Genomic DNA, 27399 nt, shown 5'->3' on the forward strand with positions numbered 1-27399 from the left:
TACAGTCACAGCCTTAAATAAACTACATTCAACTGACTTCTGTTTGGTTTTGCCGTCAGTTGAAAACGACTCGGCACATTAGACAACTTCGTATATTTCATGTTGTATGCGGTGACGTCCACTCGTGAATACAGTAATCCGCTCATGATAAAGTGGCATAAACATGTGGGCGTGTTTTCTCTCGCGCTCATATCGGTCTGTCCCTCGCGCGCATCGGCAGCGCGAGCCTCCAGCCGACATAGCAGTAAAGATGGCGGCCGGTTCAGGGGCTGCAAGCGGACACGGAGCCCGCGGCTCCAGCGCTGGCCTGGAAGCGTCTTTAGACCGACGGTTTCAAGGAGTATCCAATACCATGGAGTCGATACAGGCACTATCCAACTGGTGCATTGAAAACAAAAAGCACCACGGCCTCGTCGTGCGCCACTGGACGAAGTGGCTCAAAAAATGTGAGTGTCTGAACCGACCCGGGAGAGAACGGTGTCGAACATTCGGCCGCGATCGAGTTCAGCCTCTTGTGGCTCCGCGCGCAGCGCGAGGCCACAACGCGCAGAATTAAACAATCATTTGAGATGTCCATTGTCACATAAAACATTTTGTTTAACTGCGTGGCTAGCGTTGTTTTCGCCACTTAAATGGACCGCTAACCTGAGCTAAACTAACGTTTCGCTGCTAGCTAGCACTGTTTACAAGTTGGGCCTCCTCGGTGCAGGTCCGGTCAGACTCATCCTGGTCTCACGAGCACGTCCGCCGTGCACTGCACAGCAGGTGTCTAAGCACGAGCTCCTGAAATAGAGGTGGTTACCAGGTGTTTAGTTAGATTGTGATGCATATCAGCTGTAGTCGGTGTTTATTTATGTGAAACTGTCGTCTTGCATACATGACTGTTGGTGTGATGCAGTGGCTTTTTTATATATATATATATATATATATATATATATATATATATATATTAATACACAGGTAAACTAGTTATGGAAAAGTAAAGTACATTATAACCAAACTATATCGTCAATGTAAATAAACAATCCGAATTTCAATGTCAGGTTGCAATTTATTGATGCACTTGACAGCAGCACCCTAATATATTTCCTCCATTTGCTTAATATTGGTTTCTTACCAACCCACTGTACATTACTATTATTATTATTCCCATCTGGTTGCAGTTCAACTTAAGTAAATATAAGTGGTATAGTAACAATAATAGCCTATGTTGACCAAGCAGACACGTTCACGCTATTTAACCTGTTGGTGTTATTGTATAAGCACACAATGTGTCACCAGATATTCATTAATTCACCAGTTGTTCATTAACTCACAAATGTGTTCAAAGTCATCTATATTTTCATAATTATGACTTGAAATCCCAATTGTTTTGGATACTATTGACAGGTGGCAACATTGTACCTGTCTATTGTTGTCACTGTTATGTTTTATAGACTTTACAACATTACTCGGACCCTATCTTACAGCAGTGACGACACATGTCCTCCATTTAGCTCTCCTTGTGAGATATTATGAGTCCTGCATGCAGCATTTGAAATTGTCCAATGGTGAAAAGGGGTTGAACTTTACTCTTATGATTAGATCACATTCCAAAAATACTTTCCAATACCTACACAACATGTATACAGCATCGAACGTCATTAATATAGTTTCCACAGTCAACAATGTGCTCTGTGAAATAGTGAATTAAAGTGAGGTAACACAGTGGACTGCTAACTCTTTTTAGCTTTGCTCTTAGACTACAGCCTAATCGGTTCATTGGTTCGTCTTCACATGGGGATGCTGTGTGTTGCTTTGGTCCTCTTGCAATACTTTTTGATGTTGCTAGTTTACATTTTAAACTTAAAACGACAAAAGGATTGTAGCTGTCTAGTTATAGCTTCAAAGATGTTTATAACACTATTTTGTAGAAAATGTGAATCCTCGGCGATTGTGGAGGAATGGTTGTGTTAAATGCGGACTGGCTTTTCAAACATTGGAGTGAATGACTGTAGATTTCATCAGCTCCTCAGCTGCGTGTGAGCAGAACGAAGAGGCAGCAGAGTACTCTACGTATTTTGTGCTTTGGCCTTTGGTGTCGGTGAATGCAGAGATAAATGTGTTTGATGTTCGGCATTATTCATCATTAGAGCTTTTATATTGTATCTACTTATAGGTTTTGAAAGGTTTAGTTTCACATCTGTTTTTGGAAAGAAGTGAAGTTAATATCTCAAAGCTGTTAAACCATGTCATGTTTACCTAATGTTACCTAGTTGGTTTTGATTAGGATTAACAAAAGATATTGGATTACATTTGCTACATGATGCTACTTTAGTTGTTTAGATTTATGGAAGACGATTAATTGTGTGGAAAAACATGAATGCTCATACAATCTAAAATGGACATGATTTGAAATCTAGATGAAAAAGTACAGTTCCCACAGTCTCACCATGAAAATGTTTATGACATATTTTGTCTCCTAACCTGATTTGAACATAACGGTGTGAAAAGTACAAACTTTAAAAAGCCAAATAAGTAATCCACATTATGGAATCCTCTTAAATGAGGAGTTTTCTAAAACGTGATGGAAGCTTGTGCTGACGGCACACTGCAAACGGCTGTGCACCGGCTCACCCATTGTGTTCTGATCAGCAGCGCCAACTAACCAAGAGTCAGTCGACTGATCATTTATTGCTGGCTGTAGGCTACAGCGTGTGTGTTTCCCCCTCCAAAAGGTTATCACATGGATGCATTTTGAGTAAAAACAACCCATGCAAACCAGTTTCCAAAGCAGATAACACATTTTCCTTTTGTTCTCCTACACGTCAGACATTTATTAGTTTGTCTGAATTCTACAATGGGATGTCATGTAATTTTTTATTTCATTCCAAAGTTGGGCTTTATGATTTGTGAATGGTAATGCGGATGATACAAAGACATCAAAAGCTCTTCTATGATGGAAAAAGAGCTGCAGCTGTGTGGAAGATTATAAATACCTGCACTATATCTTCAAGCACGAGTGCAAACATGCGTACGTTGTCTTTTCCATACTTAAGACTAAACTTTAGTATTAGTTCTTAGCAAATGAACACGTTTGAGCAATACTCTATAAGGTATGATGTTTTTTACATCTACAATGTTACTGTTGTGAAGAGATCAAATAAGACGATCCATTGATTAATCACACAGGAGAAATATGCAGCATAACAGCAGCAGAGTGCTGTAGAGCAACGAGATAACACTGTAAAGGTATAATAAATAAGTAAAATATGATGTCGTCGGCCTGAATGGATGAATTGTAAAGACTAAACTTTCAGTGAGAATTATAAAAATGCAGTATGCAGCCTAAATAGATTCAGTATAGTTCGTACTGTGTGTTAAAGCACCGTGTTGGGATAATAAACTGAATTGACCATACATTAATGTCACATTTACTACAAAAATGATAAACATAATTTCTACCATAATACATTTTGGCATGCAATGTAATCAATAAAGGGAGCAAGCGGTACTTTGAAGAAAGGAAATGTTATTTTTTTGCTTATGTTTTGAACCCATGTCATGTATATATATTTCATTATAACCATTAAATCTATTGATTAAAGTCTTTAAAAGTATTGTGTTAAAGCTATATTTAGAGAAATCCCTTTTCAGCAAATGCACAACTATTTTTACAGCAATACATTTTAAAGTAGAACAAAACTAAATGCAGTATTCAATTGATTAATAAATGTTTTCCTTTATAATAGTATTAGGCAAAATGCACGTTAACATATTGCTATACGTAGTTTGTATTAAATAAAGCCCTCAGTTTTCTGCTCAAAGGAACTCGTCAGGACGATCACAAACTACAATGAGAGCCAGATTTCAAAAACATTTCTAGCATTTTTTTTTTTTTAAGTGAGAAAATAATGTAACTTTTTGCACACATTTGACTGCTTTCAGCATGAATAATCCGGTTGAATTGTTGTATTTCTAAAATGCAGATGCTCAGGGCCGAAATGGAGTTGGTGCTGCATAGTCTGGGGATAGTTTTAAATGTCATTTAGCAGCTTTTCAAGTGAGTTTTGCGAGCTGTTTCGGCATTGAATGGTGGAATAGAAGTACAGATACTGTTATTTGAACACATTTTACATTTGGGTGTCATACTGTGTGTTTTCAAGTGACACATGCAGTGTGTGTGTGTGGGTTTGCATGAGTGTGCTGACTTTGAATCGGGTTCAGTCATCTGTTGTTCGTACTGAAGTATGTATGTACTACTCGTGTCGCCCTCTTATTTGAGGCACATTTGTAAAAATCCGCCTCGGTCCGTTCTACTGAGGATTACCCCTCATTGTGACTTTATAGAAATCCTTGTGTTTTAAAAATACATAAATATGTATTTGTTCTTAAAAAACTTAACTTTATGGTTAATCCTGGAAACAGTTTTAGCGTTGTCAACTCTTAACGGTGAGAGCATGCATATTTCAGTATATGCTGATATGATGTATTTGATCTATGTTAATAATATTAACTCCCTTAGATAATTAATACAATATTTCTTCACTGCATATTGGCTTTTTAGTTTTTTTTTGTTTATATTGAGGAGCTGGTCATTCAATTAAGTTAATAAATATATATGCACGCTTCTTTGCATAAACAGTTGTAATTTATTTCTGACAAAACAAATGAATCTTGTGGACTAACAAACTAAGATGCTAAAATGTACCAGAATGTGACCGAGGTTTAAATCTTTTTTTAGCCCAAAGTCCTGCTTACGGACTGTAATTGAATCCTGCCTCGTAAAGTCAGGGTGCTGAATCTATTTTAGGAAGCAGTGGGAATCATTGGTTGATTGCCAATATTGTATTTCTTTTGGATATGAAAATGTATGACTGACACTGAAGTTAGGTGACATTTTAGAGCTGATATTATTGGTTTATCTTGTATTTGCATCAGTGTTGTCATCATTATTACATGCTTTTGACCAATGAAAATGTACACTTTTTACAAAAACACAAGCTGTATGATAATGAGCCATAAGATCTTTTTTAATACAGTTGGAAATGTATGATTGCATCTCTGGTTCTAAATTAGCTCAAACTTTTCTTTCCGTCTTTTTCAGCTGATAACAATCACCGCTTGAATCTCTTTTACCTCGCAAACGACGTGATACAGAACTGCAAGAGAAAGAACGCCATCGTCTTTCGTTCAGCCTTTGCAGAAGTCCTTCCTCATGCGGCCCAGTTTATCAGGTGAGTACAAGGCAATCCAGCTGAACACGGATACGTCTCTTTCCCACTTCTTCTAGGACTGAGATGTCTTGTTTCTCTTTTTGTCTTCAGAGATGGGAAAGTCCGAAAGGCAGTGGACAGGATTTTTACAATTTGGGAGGAGAGGAGCGTGTACCCTGAAGAGGTCATTGCTCAGTTTAAAGATGGCTTCAACAGAAAGGAAAAGGAGCGAGAGAAGCAGAAGCTGAAGCAGAAGGAGAGGGAGAAGGAGAAGGAACGGGAGAAGGAGAAGGAGAAAGAAAGAGAGAAAGAAAAGGAAAAACAAAAGGAGACTCCACCGGCAACTGGTCAGTTTGGTACTTAATTTAAATATAAAAGAGAAATAACTTCCTAAAAATGAAGCCTCATACTTGTATATTTCAAACTATATAGTTGCAGTTATAAGCAAGTTATTTAGTTAATATTTGTCTTTCACTCTCTAGCCCCAGCCAACACCAAAGCTGCCCTGAAGTCCAAGATTGTAGCAGAGTTTACAGTAAGTCTTGCTCAATATTGTTGTCTTGTATTTGGAAACTATCTGAAGCATTATAATTTATGTAACTTATTTCTTTGTTCCTTTTCTAGCCCCACTCCCTCATTGAGCAGTTGTCGGGATACAAGCAAGCAGCCGCAGAAGAGGAGTTCAGGGAGAAGCAGCTGGACGCTCTCGGGGTCGATGTCTGCAGCACGGAGGCTCTGAAGAGACTTAAAGGTTGGCGCGTTTTCTAAATCATCACACACTTATTGTCCTTGCTTATATCCTAATCCTGTGCACTGTACGTCTTAAACAACACACATACTTGACATGTCCTCCTCATGCCACATCACTAGTAGAAAGTAGTGTCTATGAAGACGGTTTACAATCTGTGGATTATTGTTACCGGGAAGAGTTTTGTAATGCGTGTGATGCCTTGAGCACCGACTCTTTAACCAGTGTTGTTGGTCCAAATGTGTTAAAAGAAGTCTGGCTTTGTAGTGAAATGGAAGATATAAATGACATTTCTTATTATTGTCTCGTATTTAAAATTGTGAAAAGTGATCCGTATTTTCTTTTGTAATGACTATCTTTTATTGAACCATCTACTTTTTTAGCTCGTTCATCAATTGTCTGCTCTTTCAGACAAGGCCGGAGGGAACAAGTTTGCCACGGACTTTGAGGATGGCAGTCTGAAGCTGCAGGAGTTTGTCGTCTTCATGGAGAAAGAGTTGAAAACGGGGCCTCCTCTGCTGGAAGCTTTGGGAAACGCTGACATTTTCTACGAGATGCAGTACAAGGAGGTTAAAATTGTGGCCAATGTGAGTTTGTGGATTCAAAAGGAAAATGATTCAGCAAAGAATGATTTGGTATTTGTTGACCTATGTTGCATTGCACTGTTTCTCTATATAATAAAACAGTGTTCACACAGATATTTATTGTTGTTCCTATGTTGCTTTGTAATAATGTCCGTTGGCAAATCGATCCCAGAAATCAGCATAAATGTGACAATATATGGCTTGAACATCCTTTTTATCTTCCTCGTATCTCCTTTTTAATGATGTTTCCTCACTTCTCTTTTTGCCGATCGGCTCAGGCGTACAATGCCTTTGCTAACCGTGTGGCCAGCCTGAAAAGGAAATTGGATTCCCTCAAGTCGACTCTACCTGGACCTGAGGACTCTCCCATCCCCTCACCCTCTGAAGACGCCCCCTCTCCCACCGGCTCTGACTCCCCTTACCTGGGACTCGGCTTGAGCAGAGCCCAGGTGGATCCTGAGCTGGATGGCAAAGCCATGGATGAAGGAGATATGCCCAGTGACAACAGAGACATGGAGGACATGGACATGTCTGATGAAGACGTTGCCGTTGCCACAGAGGAAGAGGGTTAGTGGCTAAAGAATGTTGTAGTGGGGGGATAAATGTCCATTTTGTATAGATCATATTGGGCGGCCTTGTTGTAGCGTGGTGCTTCAGATTTGAACATTTATCGTCTCTTTGGTTGTTTTTACTAGCAAAGGACAAGACGGACAAGACGGACACTGCTGTTGCCAAGCCAGTTGCAGCGTCAACGGTTCCCACCACACCTACGAAAGCCTTGAAGGACAACGCCACTGCTGTTGCCACGGCGACAACAGTGACTCCCACCCCTGCTGCAGCTCAAAGCGCCCCATTAACCCCGATGGGAATTAATCTGGAGAAAGTTGACCTGGGAAAGATCAGCTCCATTCTCAGCTCACTCACATCTGCCATGAAGAACACAGGTGTGTAAGAGGGTTTGCGGAAGATGAGCGTAATAAGGATTCAAACCTGCAGTAAAAAGCTCTCTGATAATGTCACAAGTTATGACAAATTATGACATTTTTGCTGATATTGTCACTTTGTTTTGATCACAACAAATTAATTCAAAAGAATCCGAAGCAAGAGTTAACTCATCCCAATGTCAGTCCCTCCATAAAAACATTTCATTGTTAATTTTAGAAATGCATCTACAGGACTGTCTCAGAAAATTAGAATATTGTGATGAAGTTCTTTATTTTCTGTAATGCAATTCAAAAAACAAAAATGTCATGCATTCTGGATTCATTACAAATCAACTGAAATATTGCAAGCCTTTTATTCTGATTTATTGCTGATTATGGCTTACAGCTTAAGAAAACTCAAATATCCTATCTCTAAATATTAGAATATCATGAAAAAGTATACTAGTAGGGTATTAAACAAATCACTTGAATTGTCTAATTAACTCGAAACACCTGCAAGGGTTTCCTGAGCCTTGACAAACACTCAGCTGTTATAAATCTTTTTTTTTACTTGGTCTGAGGAAATATTAAAATTTTATGAGATAGGATTTTAGAGTTTTCTTAAGCTGTAAGCCATAATCAGCAATATTAAAAGAATAAAAGGCTTGCAATATTTCAGTTGATTTGTAATGAATCCAGAATGCATGACATTTTTGTTTTTTTAATTGCATTACAGAAAATAAAGAACTTTATCACAATATTCTAATTTTCTGAGACAGTCCTGTATTTGTCAATTCAACCTTTTAACAGAAACGATTCATATTGTTTAGCAACAGATTTGGATTAAAAACAACTGTTGCCTGCTGCAGATAAAAAAATGTTTGCATCCCTCTGTGTCTTTTTAAAATATTCCCAGCAGTTAGCCCATCACCTCGGCCGTCTCCAGGAACACCCACCGCTCCTTCTGGCCAAGCAGCAGCCTCCAAAGCAACGTCTTCGAGCCCTCACTTGGCCAACTTCCTGGCACGTGTTGATATCACACCTGAAGGCATCCTTAATGCTCTATCGAAAACAAAGACACCAGGTAAGACGCACACACTCGTCGATTTTTATTGACATTTTTCATTTATTAAGTTTTACTAATCATTTATTTCTGATGTCATCATTTCTGACTCCCCTGCCCCACCCTTTTTCTGTCTTGGTGCAGTTTTGTCCTCTCTCCTGCAAAGTGTGACAAACGCCACCTCGGCTCCTCCCACCCGAACCTCCCCAGAATCATCAGCAGTTAAAACCCTGCTCACCCCAACCACCCCAAAAACAAAACCCACTCTGGGGAACAGCCTCAAGCGAGACACACCTGGGAGAACCAGAGACTTGGAGAAAGGGAGACGGCTGTCACCTCCTCCTCCTCCACCCCCTCCTCGCCTCTCAGCTCCTTCGGTTTCTCCTCCCAGCCTAGAATCAAAAATCAACAGCTTTCTGCAGGGTAATCCCGGTTTTAGTCTAGCTCTAGGTGATGTCAGCCCCGAGGGGGTGGATGGGACCCCAGTGAGAGACGAAGCTGCTGGCACCCCTACCCAGGACGAGATCATGGACACACCCGAGAGTGTGCCAGAATCCTTGGGGTCATCTGGAGGTCATAACCTCTCGCCCACAGCCTACCGCAGTGAACCCTGGGATGCTGTGATCACCCCATCAGGAAGCAGCAGCAATGGAGACTTGCTGAACTCTTCCTCCTCTTCACAGCATGGAGCTGTAAAAAAGGGTGGCACAAAACTAAAGGAAGATGAAGTGATGAATTTGAGGAAGCAGGTATCCTCTTCCCCCAGTAAGGAAATGAAGGGTAAGAAAGATGGACAGCACGGCCAGTTAAAAATGATGGGAAACAACAGAGGGATTGGAGAAAGAAGACAGTCTGCAGGCTCTCGTACGGCCAGCAGTGGCTCAGATGATGGAGGGCTGAGTGGAAAAAGAGAGGGGAAAGCGGAACAGTCTCCAGGTGGGGATGGGAGGGAGGGACAGTTCCATCACATTGAGACACTAGTGTCTCCTTTCACTGAAGGGGCACCCATCCAAACTCTAAGCTACTCCAACCGCCCCCTCGCTGGAGAGCGCATCATGACGGTCGAGGGCATCCGAGTGATGGGCCGAGATTCTCATCAGCCAGGGGAAGCGATGTGGTATGAAGAGGAGGAATACATGGAAGCTCAGCCCCCCTTAAACCATGCTCTCCGCTCTCCTCTTAACATTGGCAATGAGGACAGGCCCCCCTCCATGCCTCTGCCTCCCCCACATCTCCTCCACCCTCCTCCATCCCATCCTCACGCGCGTCCTCCACCCCATGCTCCGTTCCAAATGCCCTACCACACGGATAACAACCAGAATCCTCCCCCATCATTCCTCCAGCAGCGTCCTCCTCCGTCCCATTTCTTTGGCCCCCCTCCACCGATCCCTCGACCCCCTCCACCTCCCATGCCCCAGCGCCCATCCCCTCCACGCATCCACCATGCTTTGCCCACTGCTGTCATGGTTGGGGGAGTGTTGGTCCCTGTTGACCGCCCCCTTCCCCTCGCTCTCAGATCTGACGGTGTAGATCGCAGTGGATTAGGGCCCAGAGGAAGCAAAATGGGTCCTCCACCCCTCATGGCGTCTTTGCTAGGCGAGCCCCCGAAGCTCCCCCGCCCCGGCACAGTCAAAGAGCCGTTTGTACCCCGTCATGCAGCCTCTCTCCACCGCCCAGGTACCCCTGGTCTTTCCCTCCCCTTACTGGGCAGAGTGAAGGAGCCTCTGAATCTACCTCTTCCACCCCACTCGCCGACATCCTCCACACCCTCTCCCTCCACGCCGAATTCCCCTGCAGTCGACAATCTCCCTGCTCGCCTCCCGGCTAATTCCAGTTCTCTCCAGAAGCCCCCCGCTAGTCCTCCTGGTCAGAACCGCAACCAATCCTCTCACCCCGTTCCCCTCCTGAACTTGCCCAGTTCTCGACCCTTCATGCTCTCAGGCCACATCGCACAGAGACATCTGCTGCGGGGCCGAGCCCCCCCTCGGCAGTTTAACCAAGATCGCCCCATGGGGGGATTCCGAGGGGGCAAGCGGTCCGGTCCTCCTTTCACAGGTGGTCCCTTCCATTCGGAGAAGAGACCCTTCCTACACCCACGCTACTGAAGTGGTCGTCTCACACAGGCGGAATGAGAAGTGCAGAGTGTGTTAGCCCTGCTGGTATGAGCCCAGATATCATTTCTCTGTTAATTAGCTTGAATTAAAACTACCATAGGTTGTGTGTAAATAGTGGATTAGTTCGTCATGCTTCAGCTCGGTAGCCAATCATCTTGCACTGTACAGTGCAGCTGTGAGGTTATCGGTCACATAGTGCAGAGTGTTGTGTAACAACCCTCAACCTATCCCATTTATTCCATTTCACAAACCTCTTCTCGATCCATAGGAAGACAATGCAGATAGTTTATTAGGGTTACTTAACTGAGAGGGAGCCGGAGAGTGAAAGAGAGGTATGGGTCTCAAAGGACACACAGGAAAGAAATAAAAAGCAATATTTTGACATCTTGGGAAATAAGCTTGCAAGTGTAAAAATGACATGTTGTTGTGATACAAGGGATAACATGCTGGTCCTCACGACTCAGGGAGTAACCCGCTGGCTGCCCTGGCTCCACAGTTCACATTTAACAGACATGTCGTCTAACTCAATAACTGCATTCCCCAGAATGTCAAATTATTCCTTTCCAATTGTTCAGATTCCAAAGTAATCTCTTGTGAGTGTCTGGGTGTGTGCTGTGTGTCCTTGCGTGGTGTTTCTCACTTGAAGTGATGAGACCTGTGTGGCAGCCGAGTACCTGCTGTAAATGATGTTCTTGCCTTGCTCGACCTTTTTCCCCCTCCCATCTCTCCCACTGTATATATTTCTAAGCTTGTAAATATAGATGAAACGTTTTCTTTTTTTTCTTCTTCAAGCTCTTGTTTCTGTTAACGAGGACATTGATCGTCAATCGAGCGTCCCGTCTTTGCTGTGATTGAGGCCTCGGATAAGCTTTAGCTCCAGAAGATTTTCTCTGCAGTGTCTGTCGCACCTTTCTGTCCTCCCTTTGAAACCACCACGCAGAAGAGGAGGGTGAAGATGATAATGATGTATTTTTATTCCCAACACAAAGGTTAAAGTTAGACTGAATCATCAGATTCTCCGTAGTGGACAGCGGGGTGGGGGGGGGGGGGGTGTATTTCAGTTTCCACCCACACTCTTGCTCAACTTCCACATGTACTGACTTGAATAAAATCCAGTTTCAATTCAACTGGGGGGGGGGAGGGGCATTTTATTTGGTCAATATATTTCACTTGAATTGCGCTGTTGTAATTAATTTGCGCTGTTCAGCTGATTTTTCTGCCTGTTTCATAAAGCATTAACATTTAATGCCTTTTTTATTTTTTTGCGCTGTATTTTTTTATGAGACAAAATTGGCAATTTCCCATTTGCAGCAGCGCTTACAAATGGTATCGGGGGAGTGACAACGATTGAGATAATGAGGAGTTTTGAAAATGGTTTATTTAGATATTCAAGTGGTATTTGGCCCCTTCCTCTTTTTTTCCTTATTTTTTGTGTTGCTTACTTCATGCTTCCCCCTCAGGCCTCTGCTTATCGTGTGCTCACATGGCTTTGTTCAGAAACACTTGTGCACCTCTCAAAAAAAAAAAAAGGGTCATCACAATGGCAGCAATCCTCCATCTTGTACAGGGGTTCTCGCCGTAATGCTTCACTCAGTTCTACACTGATGTCGTTGACAGTGAGAGGTGCATGATGGGTGTTGCTGCTCAAAGCGCCATGTTGCTTGTGTTTGTCTGATCGTGGGGTTTGTTGTCTCCTGTGCTCCTTTACAGTCACATCAACATGCACTGAGCACCCGCAAGCGTTTCCACATGACGTTTGATACATTGTTCAAATGTAACCACAAAGAGTGTATTTGTCACGACGGTGTCAGCGGTTCATCAGCGCTCTGATGTTTTACTGAATGTTCTACAAGTCTGTTACCACCTTCTGTAAACTGTCTTTTTATCTCATCACTCACTGAAGCAGCTAAATATCAACTCAGTTTGGTGTGTTCACGTTTCACAGGGAGAAAGCTAGATTCACTGTTGTAAAGATCTTCCTGCTTACGAAGCTCCTACCAAGTTCAACATTTCAAGTGTCCCTATGAATAACCTCTATCCATTTCCTCGAACAAGTTGAGTTTGGAATTGACTGAAGATGTGACGAAGCTGATGGTCTGTGTATATTTGATACGTTTAACTGCTCCTCCTGCTGTTCTCATCAATGATGCTTTATCCCCGGTCTTTGAGTGTCCAATCCTTTCTGGTGTGATAAACATGCACTCATTCTATGATTGTCAACGCGAATATATGCATTATTTAACAGCCGAGTACATCTGCATATCATTTATGTTTTTTGGTTTTTACACTAAGCATATTATAAATCACAAGATGACAATTTTTAGTGCCAATGATTGCCTTGCAGCCATTTCCTCACATACTTATTAGTATATCGGACGCGTTGTTTTGGGGTCACGATGACTGTAAGCAGTCGGTGCTCTGATTGAATAACGGAGGAGAGATTCTTTTTTCCATGACTTTTTTTCCGCTTGCAAAGACCTCTACTCAAACTTTTCTCTCATTACCTCCTTGAGAAGACTTTGTTTTTTGTTTTGATTGTTGCAAAAAAAAGAAGTTCAATCTACGATGCAGACTGTTGTTGGAAAGCCACATTTTAGAAATGCCATTTAATAACTTAGTGACACTAGTGAAGTCTGCTTTACAGCGAGGTATTGACCGTCACAGTACATGGAATGCAGTTACTGCATTCACTGAATACATTGTGACTGTTTGATGACCGGCCATAACCTCAGTCACAACAACAGAAAAACACTTAAGCATCAACTGTACACTTGTTAGTAAACATATATAGTTAATGCGTAAAGAAGAAATTACTAAATGCATTGAAATGCATTAAGCCAGGATCTTTTCAGTGACCAGAAATTCAAAGTGAAATACTTCATTATGGCCCATGTGCCATACTTCTACAGTTAACTGTGACATATTACGATATGTTAATGTTTAGGTAATTAATGTTAATTCAACAGCCAAGTTAGGTATTTAATGTTTGATCTGTATTTAATGGTAAATACAGATAAAACCACCAGCTCTCCTTTTAGACAGTCATTTGATGAACAGCACATCTCTTGCTCGTGAACGTGTAGCACGTGCGCGCTTTCCAGTGTATTTCATTGACAGTGAAATAATATCAAATCCTTAAAGGTGGTCCCATTTGTCAATCTCTATCTATATAAAATAATTGATTGGCTTCTCGATGTGGCTAGTTAGCCACGTGTTTAGAGCCGTCGGACTGTACAGTATCTATTTATACAATTCAACGTATTTTAAAACAAATAATACTTTGTATTTCTTTACTATGTAGATGAAGTACACGCGTTTCTGCAGTGATGTAGCTCCCCCAAGTGGCCGTTCACCGGTATTTCAGCTCCTACATCGAAGCAGCGTCGCCATGTATTGTTGTACCTCCTGTAACACTGTTGGCTTATTCTGAAAATGGTGACAATCAACATGTTTCCGTCCCTGGTCAGAATGAACGAAGTTGGTCACCAACCAATGTGCTTAAACTGGCTCTAGCTGTCCACCTGACAGTTATTACTTGTTATAACATATCCTGGCTTTCAGATGTAAAGTTAATATTTCAAATTTGTGTTGCAATAGTCTCCACAGGGAAGGCTCTAACATATGGTCATCATTTGTTAACAATAGTTACGGTTAAGATGCTTCTAACTTAATATATTACATATTTAAAGGACACCTTACATATGTAATATATTAAGTTAGATGTTCTCAATTTACTTACTAATCTACACCAAAGCTCTCGGGACCCTGAACCCGCAGGATTTAACGCTTTAACGCAGCTCCGTATTGGAGCACATTGGCTCTGCGGGTCCTTGTAGAATGACGTCATGCTGAAGCTGCGTGACCAGACTTCATACTACTGTGTTGTATACAAGTGGATCACTGAATTACAGGCGCCGTGTAGCGGATATCCGGTGGTTGTTGTCTTGTGTTATGCGTCAGCTTGAGATCACTCCAAGAATACACCACGTGTCGTTGAAAACCAGCGCAATGTGCGTGGTTTTAGCTGTTAACGTCTATCTATGAGCCCTCAAACGGATGCAGATGCCCCGTATGTGCAGCTCCTTGTGCGGGCGCGCGCTCTGGTTTGGATGCCTGGGTGCGCGCACGCTGCTTCATAATCGCTTGTACGCCGTCGACGTCACCGCTGCCGTCTCGCGTGTGTGCTTCCGGTGTTATGGCCGCTCGCAGAGAAGGGCGACAGTCGTGTGGGATGTGTGGGCATGAGCGCGGTTGTTTAGGCAGGTGTGTCTAGGATGGCGGTGACGCAGCTGTTTCGGCTGGTTACCTGTCGGTCGGCAGCGCGTGCGGCACTTCGCGCGCACAGGGGGTACAGCAAGGTGCGCGCGGCTTGTGACTGCAGTAACTCCAGCTAGCGTTAGCTAGAAGAACTGCTGTCTGTTCAGAGGGAGTCGTGTTGCCTGAAGCTTGTTTGTGCTTTGAGTAACTCTTCGTCTCGAGCTCAGTGTCACTATGAGATGCACAGGACATGGTCGGTACTGGGTTTGGATTTACCTGTGATCTAGTTCAGAACCAGTGCAGTGTTTATATGGGTGGCATGCACCCCACTAAACCCTCTACTGCCTCCTGGTTCTCCCTCTCATTTGGTTCCTTAAAAATGAAAGAAAAGTGACGCAGTAACAATATTTTGTTGGCGGTAAAGCTACTGTGAAGACTTTTACCAAACGAATGTTAAACTAATTGTTAAAGGCATTTCATTATTGTGTCATCCACTTCATTATATGCAGAGAAGACAACCTGAAGCTTAATCACATTGTCTCATCCCAATATTGATATGTGTGTATCAATACATGCGTTGTTACCAGTTTATTAGGTACACCTAGTTAAAGCTATTGCCGTCTACTGTAACCGCCCAGCATTCAATCCAACCTTTATGAAGGTCATAATGTTCAGTTTCTATTGCAACTTGTTTAAAGAGTTGTTTATTTAAACTCATGGGTATTGTGGTTGCTGTAGTGGGTGTTGTGCTATTGGATTGCACTTGTTATCCCCTGATCTCACCTCTTTTCTTGCCCTCTCCAGGTGTGCCCAGCTTTATCTGAGCGAGTGCAAATCTTCGAGTCCCTCAGGGATAAACGAGGCCACAAGAGGAGAGTTGAAGCTCCAGAGACTCTGCTCAGCATCCAGCTGGCCGATGGCCGGACCGTGAAGGGAACCGCTGGCGTCACCACACCTCTCTTTGTGGCTCAGAGTGTCCGGTAAATGCACTTTACAGAACTGTATCCTCTTGTTTGTTCTCACTGAAGTGATGCATCAGGGTTGTTGTATCTTTGCTTGCAGTGTGAAAGGAGCTCTGGTCAGTCAGGTGAATGGGGAGTTGTGGGAGCTCGGACGGCCCCTAGAGGCTGACTGTGAACTGCGCCTACTGGGGTTTGACACGCAAGAGGGAAGAAGGGTAATCCCACTTTTCTTTCATTTTATTTTAACAATATTTCTGTGTTCCTTCAATTTGTTTGCAATACACCGTGGTTGTGTGTGCCTCCTATGTCACATTACCTTTTAAGGTGGATCTTGATGACATAAAGTGTGTATCTTCTTGACTGAAATGAAAAACATTTTGAGGTCGGGAAAGGACAAAATGTGTCACCAAGAGATTATAAATAAACCTGGAACAGAAAGTGAATGTCACATACAATAGTCAAATATGACACCCAGGTCTTGTTAATCCTTGTGTTTACAATATTGCTAGAATTTCTGTATTTCCCAGGCTAAAGGATGAGTTTAAATTCAAGATGGCTAAATCATGACACAAATCAATCTCATGTTCACATAACGCATATACACATGGACACGAGGTGTTGCTGCTGATGTTGTTCATGTCTAGTGATGTACCGCCTTCTTTTTATACTACAGTGTTAATTTAAATTGTTAATAACTGTTGTTCTGTGTCCTGCTCAGGAACTACAGTTGAAAATAAGCTTTGAGCCAACTGTTACAGCTAAGAAGCTCTTGCACTGTCCGTGTCAAATAAATAAGGAATAGCTCCACCTCCTCTGTGCCGCCTCCCTGTCTTAGGCAGCATGGAGGACGGGGGCGTGCGTCCTGGGAGGAGTGCTGGAGAAAGCATTCGGTGCCGAGGTTTACAGAGAAGGAGCGTCGAAGCTCGGGCTTTACTGTGACCATCGACTACACAACAGGTGAGCCGTTTATTATATGGGCACAGAACTCCACGTGCAATATCATAATAATAATCCATTTAATTGTATATATCGCTTTTTAAGGTCCTCAAAGACACTTTATATGTGACATTAATACACCATAGACACAGCAACGGGGAGCAATTCAGTGTTAATTGTCTTGCTCAAGGATACAGCGACTAAGGTGGGGATTGAACTGCCAACCCCCTGATTGAAAGACAGACCTAACCACTGACTCGCAGTCGCCCCAAATATGCCAGTCTCTTTGTTTCTGTCTAAATATCATCTGTCCTTGTTTGGAACACCAAATAATTCCTGAGTATTTCTGTAATGATGTTTGGCTTCCCTGTCTGCAGTTAGTCACCGGCTCCTTTACATTTCTACCACCTGTGTTAACATGCTAACTTTATTAGTTTAATCGGCGGTCCTCTTCAGATTGTGAACTCCACATTGTTCGGTGCTGCTGTAACGACCTCGTTTCCATCCAGGCACAGCGCCTTGTCTCTGAGTGACGTGGAGGAGAGATGTAAACAGGCTGCGGCCCTCAAGCTGCCTCTGTCCAGACTGGAGCTGAACGCGGAAGAGGTCCGAGAGCTCTTCCAGGTCAGATGTACTGAAAACAAGACATCGTGTTCACAGCAGACCGTTTGACTTGTTGAAACTGAACTGTGTACACGTCTGACGTGTTGGAGTGGCTCCTGTTCATGCTGCTGATATTTTATAAAGTCCCAGTGTCTCTTTCTGAGTCTGGGCCCCTTTCTGTTGTCCAACTGTCCATATTAAACTGATGTGTGCGTGTTGTACTTCTTTATAGAACGATAAGTTGAGACTGCAGCTCGTTCAGGAGCAGATGACCGGCCCCACCATCACAGTTTACAGGTATTAATACACACACACACACAGACCCCTGATGTGGACTTACCTGCAGTGTCTTATAAAAGTTTCACCCAAAATGAAACCCGTTCTGTGTGACTCAGGTGTGGAGACAGCATCGTGGTCTGCGACGGCCCCCTCCTCCCACACACTGGCTTCCTCAAAGTCTTCAAGACACTCCAGGTGTGTGTAACTGGCTCTTTGTGATTTTACGTACTCTTACACTTTCAGTTCTCTCCTTTTTGTTTCCTTACATTTTTATTGCGCAACCGCTCCTAAATTTGCTTATTTTATTTCATCTTAGGAATTGAGCCAGTGTCTCGGAAGCTAACCATGTTTTTATCTATCATAGCTCTACCTCTTTTTTCTATTTAATGATACATTTTCTTAAAGAGATGATTAAAAAATAAGAATTACAATTTCACACAGGATGTCTTGATTAATCTGTAAACATGTTTTATTTGAATCTATTGAGCACCGTTCGTTCTGAGCGACACAAGCAAGGTCATGCTGGGAAATGTCCTTGCCTTTATTGAATAAGGAAGAGGGAGGAGCTTCCATATTGGGCTGCCACTGGGATTCCATGGCAGCCAGGCTGTAAATGTCAGCAGCAGGATGTTGTGTTTGTGGGGGCCAGTTTCCTGTTCTCGGCCTTTACAATCACATCACTATCCATCACGCTTGCTATCCCTCATTGGTTCACCCTTCCTCTTCTGGCTGACCCCCACTCCTTTCCTCGTTGGCCACCTCGTTGTTGGCTGATTGTTTTCATCTCTCCCTCTTCTCCCCAACATCTTTTCCCTGCGCATCGATTACGTCCCAGCTGTCGCCCGTGACCCTGCCCAATCAGACGGAGTGCTCCGGTTTGATGCGTCTTTTAGGCGTGGCTTTTCCAGGAGAGAGGGACAAAGAGGAGTGGGAGAGGGAGCAGGAGGAGGCGAGGAGGAGGGACCACAGACGCATCGGGACAGTAAGGCGAACTCTAGATTAGGAGAGGTGCATTAAATGAGATGCAAATGGGATACGAGTTGTTTCCTGATGGTAAATGCCATGTGTCCATGTGTTCATAGGACCAGGAGCTTTTCTTCTTTAATGACGTGAGTCCAGGAAGTTGCTTCTTCTTTCCTAAAGGAGCCCACATCTACAACACCCTCACGGACTTCATTAAGGTGAACACACACTCTCTTCAGTCACTGACTCTACAATAATCTGTCTGTGGACTTTATTCCTACACATTTATTAAGAGAACAATATGAGCAGAATTACTTCAAAAAGCACATTTGCAACTTCAAGTTTGAAGTATTAGAACTTTTCCTTCATATTTACATTTACAAGCCACAGTTCACTACAATGTCCGGAAATACTCAAACTCACCACCTTATCTTTCTGTCTTGTGGCTGATGTGGTCAACTCTTTGTGGTGATTACATTTAGCAAGGATCTTGAATAAACCTGCAGATGCTGTCAGTGGAAATGAATCCACATGCGTTATCTAATCCGTCTCCTAACTTGAGTTTTTACTCTGGTCGGCTATTAGTAGCTTCAGTTTTGTTGTGAAAGGAGGAATGCCGAGTTCAGTTATTTCATGTCATTTGACCTCTGCCACATTGAATCTGCAGCCACTTGAATGAAGTGAAACTTTATAACCGTGTTCAGCACTGCTGAGCAAATAAAACACAAATACCTCACATGTCTAAATTTGATTATGCATAACCAAACTATTGGTTATGGTAATCAGAAAGTCCTGATTCATTTAGAATGTTTCCTCCATTGGGTTAAAAGTGTAATATCGTCATCGTCAACATCTCGCACACGCATTGACATAAAGGATGCCGTGTGATTGGATCCCGGGGACACGCATGTTCATATCACTCGTCAGGATATTGCTCTTATTAGCCTTCAGTTACTGTTGAGACAGTCTGACCTTGTCCTGCACTCGTCACACACGTCCTTCCTTCCTGATGTCTTGCAGAGTGAATACCGACGGCGAGGATTCAAAGAGGTCGTGACTCCGACGTTGTACAGCACTGCATTATGGGAGCGCTCGGGTCACTGGGAGCACTACAGCGAGAACATGTTCACTGTGACATCAGAGGGCTCTCAGACCTACGCTCTCAAGCCCATGAACTGTCCTGCACACTGGTGAACACACAACGTTGTACTGGTCTCTGTCAGGAAGCTCACTGGCCCAACGCATTCCTTAGCCTCTTGCCTTAGCCATCACGACCCATCCCTCTGATCCGAACCTGAACCTTAAACCCAAGTCTGAGCCCTTAAATGATGACCGTCCGCCCCAAAGTCGTGCGAAATGTACTCGCGTTCCTCAAATGTCATCACTCGAAGGGCTAACGCACAAACTGGTTTTCCAAAGAGAAAAAAAGAAAGCAGTCCACGCCGACTAAGCCTCTCTCTCCTCTCTTCAGTCTCATGTTTGAGCAGCGTGTCCGCTCGTGGAGAGAGCTTCCTCTGCGATGGGCCGACTTCGGGGCGCTGCATCGCAATGAGCTCTCCGGAGCGCTGGGAGGTCTCACTCGTGTTCGACGGTTCTGCCAGGACGACGCTCACATCTTTTGCACACCTGAGCAGGTACAGAGAACGCGTATGAACCTGCATTGTGTTTCGATGCGGACGATCCTCGTCGAGGTTGCTGCTTGATTGTGACGGTGCTGTAAGCGAGATGGAAACGGAGTGGAAACGGGGTGGAGACCGGGTGGAGACCGGGTGGAGACCGGGGGGGGGGGACGCGCGTGGGACCATATTACAGTGATTAGATGGGCTGTAAAAATCCCCCCCGAGACATTCCAGGAGGCCACCGCCTGCATGAATGAAGGTCTTTGTCCTTCAAGCAGTCCACCTCCATATGTGCATCACTGTGCCTCGACAGCCTGGGTAATCCTGATCCCTGACATGTGGCTCTGGAACGTTCCCATGACACTCATTGCGCTCCTGCAGACTCAGATCACAGTCCAAAGGATAATCATCAGTCTGTTGGCTTCTCAAATACTGATTTAATATATGCTTTACACTAAATAAATTGTCAGATCTTTTTATTTCCTGACCCTGGTGGGAATTTGAAACCCCCCTCATTATTATGTCCTCTTGTTGCCCTTGTCTTCAACTTATTGACGTCGTACTCTGTCTTCACAGCTGCAAGAAGAGATTGTGGCCTGTCTGGACTTTGTGAGGAGTGTGTATCAAGTGTTTGGGTTTTCCTTCCACTGCCTCCTGGCCACACGTCCTGCACCGTTCCTCGGGGAGCCTGAAGACTGGGACAATGCTGAGCAGGTAAACGCACACACACACACATTCACACACCCTTTAGTGGGGTTTGTCAAGATCACATGTAGTCTTAGTCAGTGGCGGCTGGTGACATTTTTTTTTTTGGGCGGCGTGTCGCGGTGGTTTTAAAATATCAACTCAATGAGGAAGAGAGGTTTTGGAGTAGAAGATTGTAAAACAAAAATTTCGCTTTATTGCACGAAACACTGTCCACAACAACTATCAGTTCAGAGCAGCTTAAGGAACATTGGCTGGGGGTTTCAGGTTTTTAAAATAAAAAGTTTTCACCTCACATGAAAGAGGTTCCAGCAGATGTAACTGATGTAACGGGGCATGGAAGAAGATGCTCAGATGGCTCAGATTTTATTTTTTTACTTATATTCAGACAAGAAGACACACACAGCACTTCCACTTCCTCAGCAAAAATAAACATTGTCCATGGAAGACAGGACCACATTAAATCTAAATATAACAATTCTCATCAAAAACCATGATGTAACAACATACAAACAGAACAGAGACCCTAATGGAAAAAATAAATAACTACATGAAGTGGCTCAATGAAACAATGAACGCACCACGTATATTGACAGTCTACAGTCTAAACGACAGCTGGACGCCGGGGATCGTATTAATTATCCATTACTGTATAAAACATAAACGGTTAATTTATTAAAGAATATAGCCAAAAATAACTAATCGTTTTTTCACCAACTCACCTCACCAAATATAAAACCATTGTGACGTGAAAGACGGAGGAGTGAGCAGGAAGTGCAACAGATGGAAAGTAAAAATAACTTCAGGAAACAAATTTAAAAAAAAATAAAAATATAAAAATAAAATAAAAATAAAAAACACAAACATACAATTGAATACAAAACAAAAAAATAATATAATACATTGGAAAACAAAAATGACAGGTGCATTTTTAACACTTGACAAAGTAGACCCACTATATGTTAAGAAAAGTAGCCTCCTCCTCAAAAGTCTCTTCTCTTCTCAATAACTCTAAGTTAAAGTCAATCATGTCTGTAACCTTCCTCATTCCATTATTCTGGTTTCTGTTTTTCAGATTTTCTTCGTCTTGTTTTTCGATGCCAGTTCAGTTTGTTAACAGGGTTAGGTTAGCCTCTTAGCTAGGTAGACTTAGCATGTTAGCTGCTAGATAACAACTTGAAGCTCTGTAGATCCCTTTACACTTGTCTGAAGCTCTGTGGTCCGTCCCTCACCCCGTTGTAGTCCAGAGAAGAAACTAGAGGAACAGACAGGGGAGCAAAAAAATTAGCATATCGGCTAAGCATATTACTCCTCTCCAGCTCCGGTTATCAGCTTGTGAGAACCTCCGGTCTCCTGCAACCTCCTTAAAGCTTCTCAGCGCTGGTTTTAAAAATTATGTTCTGTTCCCAACTCCCAACTCTTTTTTCGGTCTCTAACATATATTCGACCCGTCGATGGTGTGTGGTTGTCGCCGAGATACCTAGAACTTCTCAGTTACATACTAACTTAACTAGCTATGTTGCTTAGCTGCTCGGTTGCATCCGTACCTCACCAGCTGTAGCAGCAAGTGCCACAAAACCAGCCCACAAACACAACAAAATACCAGCCCAATATCAGATATCAAAATATGCCTGTGCCAAACCCATATACACTTATTTAAAAAAGTAACAGCATATATACAAAGTATAAGCATATATGCTAAAAGTAACAACATATGTTTTTTTTTCAGTCATTAAGCAGTTTTCCTCTAAATAAAGTATTGTGGCTAGGAGCCAAAATGTAATTGTGTTATGAATATTATTTCATATAAAAAATAATTATTGGTGTGATGTTGATGCTATTTATTTGGTTTAGGTCTATTATTCATACATGAATTCATTCATTTATTTATGGAATTTATTTGAATTTATTCATTCCGCATCAAAAAAAAAAAGGCGCAACTGCCCAAGGAAAAATTCAACCCCCGCCGCAATTCTCTTCAAAAACCGGCGATATAGGAAATGCGCGGAGTTGACCTGGCAACATTTCTTCTCTGGGACCTCTGGGTCATATCCTCACAACGTCTGATGTTGTGCGTCCATCGCGTAAACACATTTGTGCCAAGTTTCATCCGAAATGTTCATCCGCCGTTGAAGGGAAAATACATAAATGTTATTACGAATAATAATATTTGCACACATTAAGGGGAGGGCGCCTCGACAGGGTAATTTTCCCGTGATATAATTTATATTTTTAACATTACATTTTTCCAATTTTGTGGTTTCGACCTCTTTGTTTTTTTCACACACACATTTCTATTTTTATGACACGGTATTTTTTTTTTTTAAAATGATTTTTTTTCTTTTTTTTTTCAACCGCCACTGGTCTTAGTCTTTAAACTCAAGGGCATGGTGTATTGATGTCCACAATCAGTTATACGAGAGGCACTTTTCAGTTGTGCCGGGCTGCTGTGTAAATGTTTATCTCTAAATCCCCATTGACACCTTTTTAAATAGGCACAGCGACAGTTTAAGCTGATTAAATTGACTGATTGAATATTATGGTACCCAGCACTCTCACACACACACAGACTAACGTGTGTGTGTGTGTGTGTGTGTGTGTGTGTGTGTGTGTGTGTGTGTGTGTGTGTGTGTGTGTGTGTGTGTGTGTGTGTGTGTGTGTGTGTGTGTGTGTGTGTGTGTGTGTGTGTGTGTGTGTGTGTGTGTGTGTGTGTGTGTGTGTGTGTGTGTGTGTGTGTGTGTGTGTAGCAGTTGGAGAAGAGTCTGCAGCACTTTGGTGAACGTTGGGAGTTGAATCCAGGTGACGGCGCCTTCTACGGACCAAAGGTCAGTGGGAAGGGCAACATGCAGGAAACAGATTTTCACACGTGAGTGTAAATATTGTTAATCACAGGGTGCGGTGCGTTCATAAATACTCTGAGCACTCGGCAACAAACATGGTTTGAAAATTGGGAGAGCTGTTCCATTTATTCAGAGCACAACACCGACGCTCTGTCTGAGGAGACGGAGCAGCAGAGTGAAGTGTGAGTGGTGAACGTGACTCGCTTGACTTAATATTCAACGTTTAGCTGAGATAACGGGGCTACATGTTCACTCCTAACTAGCACTAAACAGGTTTAATCTGCCTTTTGGTCATTTCATACTAACCTCTGTCATGCTCTCTTTTACTGAAGGGCTTCAGATTGAAAGAGCTCCAGCCATTCAATTGGATTATTGTTATTGTTGTGTTTGTGGGGCGGCTTTAGCTCAGTGGGGTAAGAGGGCCGTCCTGCAACCGCAGGGTTGTGGGTTCGATCCCCGCTCTCCCCATTAGTTGCAAGTCGAAGTGTCCTTGAGCAAGGCACTGAACCCCCAGTTGCTTCCCGGGCGCTTCACTGCAGCCCACTGCTCCTTAATAACTAAGGATGGGTTAAATGCAGAGAACTAATTTCCCCTTGGGGATTAATAAAAGTGTATATTTATTTATTGAATTATCTGTTCAATAAATGCTTAAAGGCATTTGAGTTTTTCACATCACGTTTGTTTCTCTAAAGGAAATTAAAAAGGTTGATTTCCACCACATGTTTCAGCTAATTCATATTTAATGGACTATGAGTGTGGTATCAATCTGTTCACTCAACTCTTGGAAAGAAAATGCACATTATAGTCTAAACGTGTGTAGATGTATCTGCAGGATTCTTCCGGGGTCAGTTTATTGGTGTTGTCCTTCTGGCTCTGCACAGAGACCTTTTTGAGAATGAAATGTTCACATTGTCCTCGACCACAGGAATACCAAACGCACCAGAGATGTGTGACCGGTGTTCTTTTGCAGCTCCTAAAAATTAGTAACTTAAAGCAAATGTTTTTCCTCGAGGCAATTTCAAGTTTTACTTTTACTTGTGCAAGAAGTCCGTAAGCGTGTCGAGGAAGTCTGCTTCAGGCAGACGTTGCATAATCGAGTTAATTTGGAGGCACAGAGGGTGGAGGTAGGTCACCGACACGCTCCATCACACAAACAAACATTCCTCAACTCCGCTCGGCTCCGGTGTGTTGGCCCGATCGGCTTCTCTTGGAGTCACATGTGTTACCATTTGTGTCCTGCACCGTGAAGCCTGATGCCAACGCACTCCTTCATGCTTCTTCTTAGGTTGACATTCAGATCAAAGACGCTCTTGGCAGACAACACCAGTGTGCCACAATCCAGTTGGACTTCCAGCTGCCAATCAGATTTGACCTTAAATATGTCGGGTGAGTAATACATTTCTGCAATTGGCTCGCAATCTCTTAAATATCCCTACATCTGTTGTTTAAATCTGCTCACTGTGGGACGAGCCCTTCCTGTGTATGATGTTCTGGAAGTGATCAAGTTAAAGTGACACAAATCCAACTTAATGGGACCTTATGTGATCATGAGAGATGAATCCTTTTATTGGACGTCTTCAGGCCAGCATTCTGGCTTTCTGCCTCTAAGTGTGCTCCACTCCCCGCCTGGTCCCAACCTGGTGTTCACAGTGTTTCACAGTATATTTCATTTAAAATGGCAAAATCAATATTTCTCATGATATAATTACTTTGATTGTAAACCATTTATGCAGAATAATAATAAAATATCAGATACTTTATCACATTGATGCATAAATATAACAATATTTTCAAGTGATTTGCAACATTTCATTGTGGCCTAATAATCTCAGAAATATTAAAGGAGAGCTGCTACAGTCGAGATGTTGTGGAAGATATCTGATGGGATCTTTTTTAATGATTTTAACCTGATTGTTTGCTAACTGCCAGGTGTGTGTGTGTGTGTGTACTTTTTTATGAAAAACCTTGATGTTGTTCTGCAAACAGAACTAATATAGTATCTGTCTATTAGATATTGTCCTGTCACCCAACACTCACTCCAATGGTAACCTTTAGACTCTTATGGAAACCTTCTGTCTTTCAGTCGGGACGGACAGCTGCACCGGCCGGTGATGATCCACAGAGCAGTGCTGGGATCACTGGAGAGAATGATCGCTATACTGGCCGAAAACTTTGGAGGGAAATGGTGAGAAGACGTAAATAACCACGTTGTAGTCGGCTGTATTTAGTCGGGCTGTTACCAGACAGTAGCTGTCCCCAAACGCATCACCTCTCTTTTGACTTCTCCCAGGCCCCTGTGGTTGTCCCCAGCGCAGGTCAAGGTGATTCCTGTAGGGGGCAGCAGTGAGTCGTACAGCAAACAGGTCAGTCTGTGATCTCCTGGTTCATCCGCAGAGCAAGTCTTTCTGGCTCGTGTTCTTTCTGCCATTATTGATTTGCGTGTTCCTGCCTGAAGCACCACACAGATACGATCTCAACGCTAGTGCCTCTCTTCTGTTAAGGTGGTCCAGCAGTTCTGTGAAGCCGGCTTCATGGCCGATTTGAATGATGATCAGGGAGCCACCTTAAATAAGAAGATTCGCTCTGCTCAGCTCGCCCAGTACAACTACATATTTGGTAAAGATAGATAGTTGGATGAAAGCTGTGGCTACTTAATGTACTTAAGCCTGAAACAACCTGTTTATTGCTCCTGATGTAACCAGAACTGATGATTGCCGACATTTTCTTTGTGTCCAGTGGTGGGGGACAAGGAGAGCGAGACTGGAACAGTGAGTGTGAGGTGCAGAGGGGGCAAACAGCTGGGGAGGAGGCCGACGGAGGAGGTGCTGACATCCCTCACACGGCTACGAGACACCAGGAGCAACTTGGATGAGTTCTGATGGAAAAGTCCCGGGCCAAAATTAGAAATGAGGCACTGATGTAATCAGTGTTTGTTTTACGTGTCCAAGCTGTTGTACTTTGGCTTTGTCTGAAGAGAGATTACCTTTTTTAATAAAAGTATATTAAAAAATCTCTGACTTATCTGATATCAGCATGACACCACTCCAGCTGCAATCTGTTTGCCAACACCAATAAATAGGCGATCCTCCCGCTTGCGTATGTCTGTGTCATGATGTCAGAATAGAAACCAGGCATACCTTTTAAAAGACTGGAATAAAGGGAGGATGCGGAGGGGATTTGACTAGAATAGGAGAGACGCAGCTGTGTCAGGACTGTTTTCATGTGTGTTTAGTGGAAACAGCCCAGTCAAGGTAAAGGTCAAAGAGATTGAACGTTTTTTCCTTTATAATTGAGGGAGGGCAGCAGTGACACGGGGTTCAGAGGAAGGTGTGTGTGCTCGGAGAGAATAAACTGGGATGACTGGACAAAAGCATCCGCTTCAACAAAGCCGGTCGTGAACCGGTGGAGTAGATTGTGTGTTTAGTTCTTCCTGGGATCAGCCGGAGAGGAAAGGTGAGGCCTGTTCAAGAAGACTCCTCCCTTGGGAATCAGACACGGGTCACCTTGGATTCAAAGAGTCTCAAAACGAGCGCAGACTAAAACTCCAGGATGTCCATGTTTACAACCCACAGAGGTTATGGTCATAACGTTTACTTTCAAGATGCTGC

The 27399-nt window shown here is 43.0% G+C and overlaps 1 protein-coding gene across 5 annotated transcripts; it reads left to right on the top strand.

Annotated features, from left to right (window-relative positions):
- The first annotated feature begins 213 nt into the window (after window positions 1-213).
- Window positions 214-26884, top strand: tars2 (threonyl-tRNA synthetase 2, mitochondrial). Of its 5 annotated transcripts, none has more exons than XM_056443803.1 (18): window positions 14733-14985; window positions 15689-15864; window positions 15947-16061; window positions 16682-16803; window positions 17292-17406; window positions 17618-17682; window positions 17781-17859; window positions 18500-18646; window positions 18747-18845; window positions 19648-19817; window positions 20099-20261; window positions 20823-20960; window positions 23702-23776; window positions 25077-25177; window positions 25875-25976; window positions 26082-26154; window positions 26293-26407; window positions 26528-26884. In XM_056443803.1, the coding sequence occupies exons 1-18, from the start codon at window positions 14902-14904 to the stop codon at window positions 26668-26670; spliced, it is 2082 nt and encodes a 693-aa protein (XP_056299778.1). In that variant the 5' UTR covers window positions 14733-14901; the 3' UTR covers window positions 26671-26884. The 5 variants fall into 5 exon arrangements, 3 of the variants coding, with proteins under 3 accessions (XP_056299775.1, XP_056299778.1, XP_056299776.1); XM_056443801.1 differs by having other exon boundaries at window positions 14738-14985; window positions 23699-23776; XR_008835396.1 differs by lacking the exons at window positions 14733-14985; window positions 15947-16061; window positions 16682-16803; ... (12 more) ...; window positions 26293-26407; window positions 26528-26884 and adding exons at window positions 214-446; window positions 5087-5216; window positions 5307-5542; ... (5 more) ...; window positions 8367-8534; window positions 8658-10672 and having other exon boundaries at window positions 15689-15775.
- The last annotated feature ends 515 nt before the right edge of the window (window positions 26885-27399 follow it).

Source organism: Pseudoliparis swirei, chromosome 22, assembly GCF_029220125.1.
Source record: "Pseudoliparis swirei isolate HS2019 ecotype Mariana Trench chromosome 22, NWPU_hadal_v1, whole genome shotgun sequence".
Classification (NCBI taxonomy): Eukaryota; Metazoa; Chordata; class Actinopteri; order Perciformes; family Liparidae; genus Pseudoliparis; species Pseudoliparis swirei.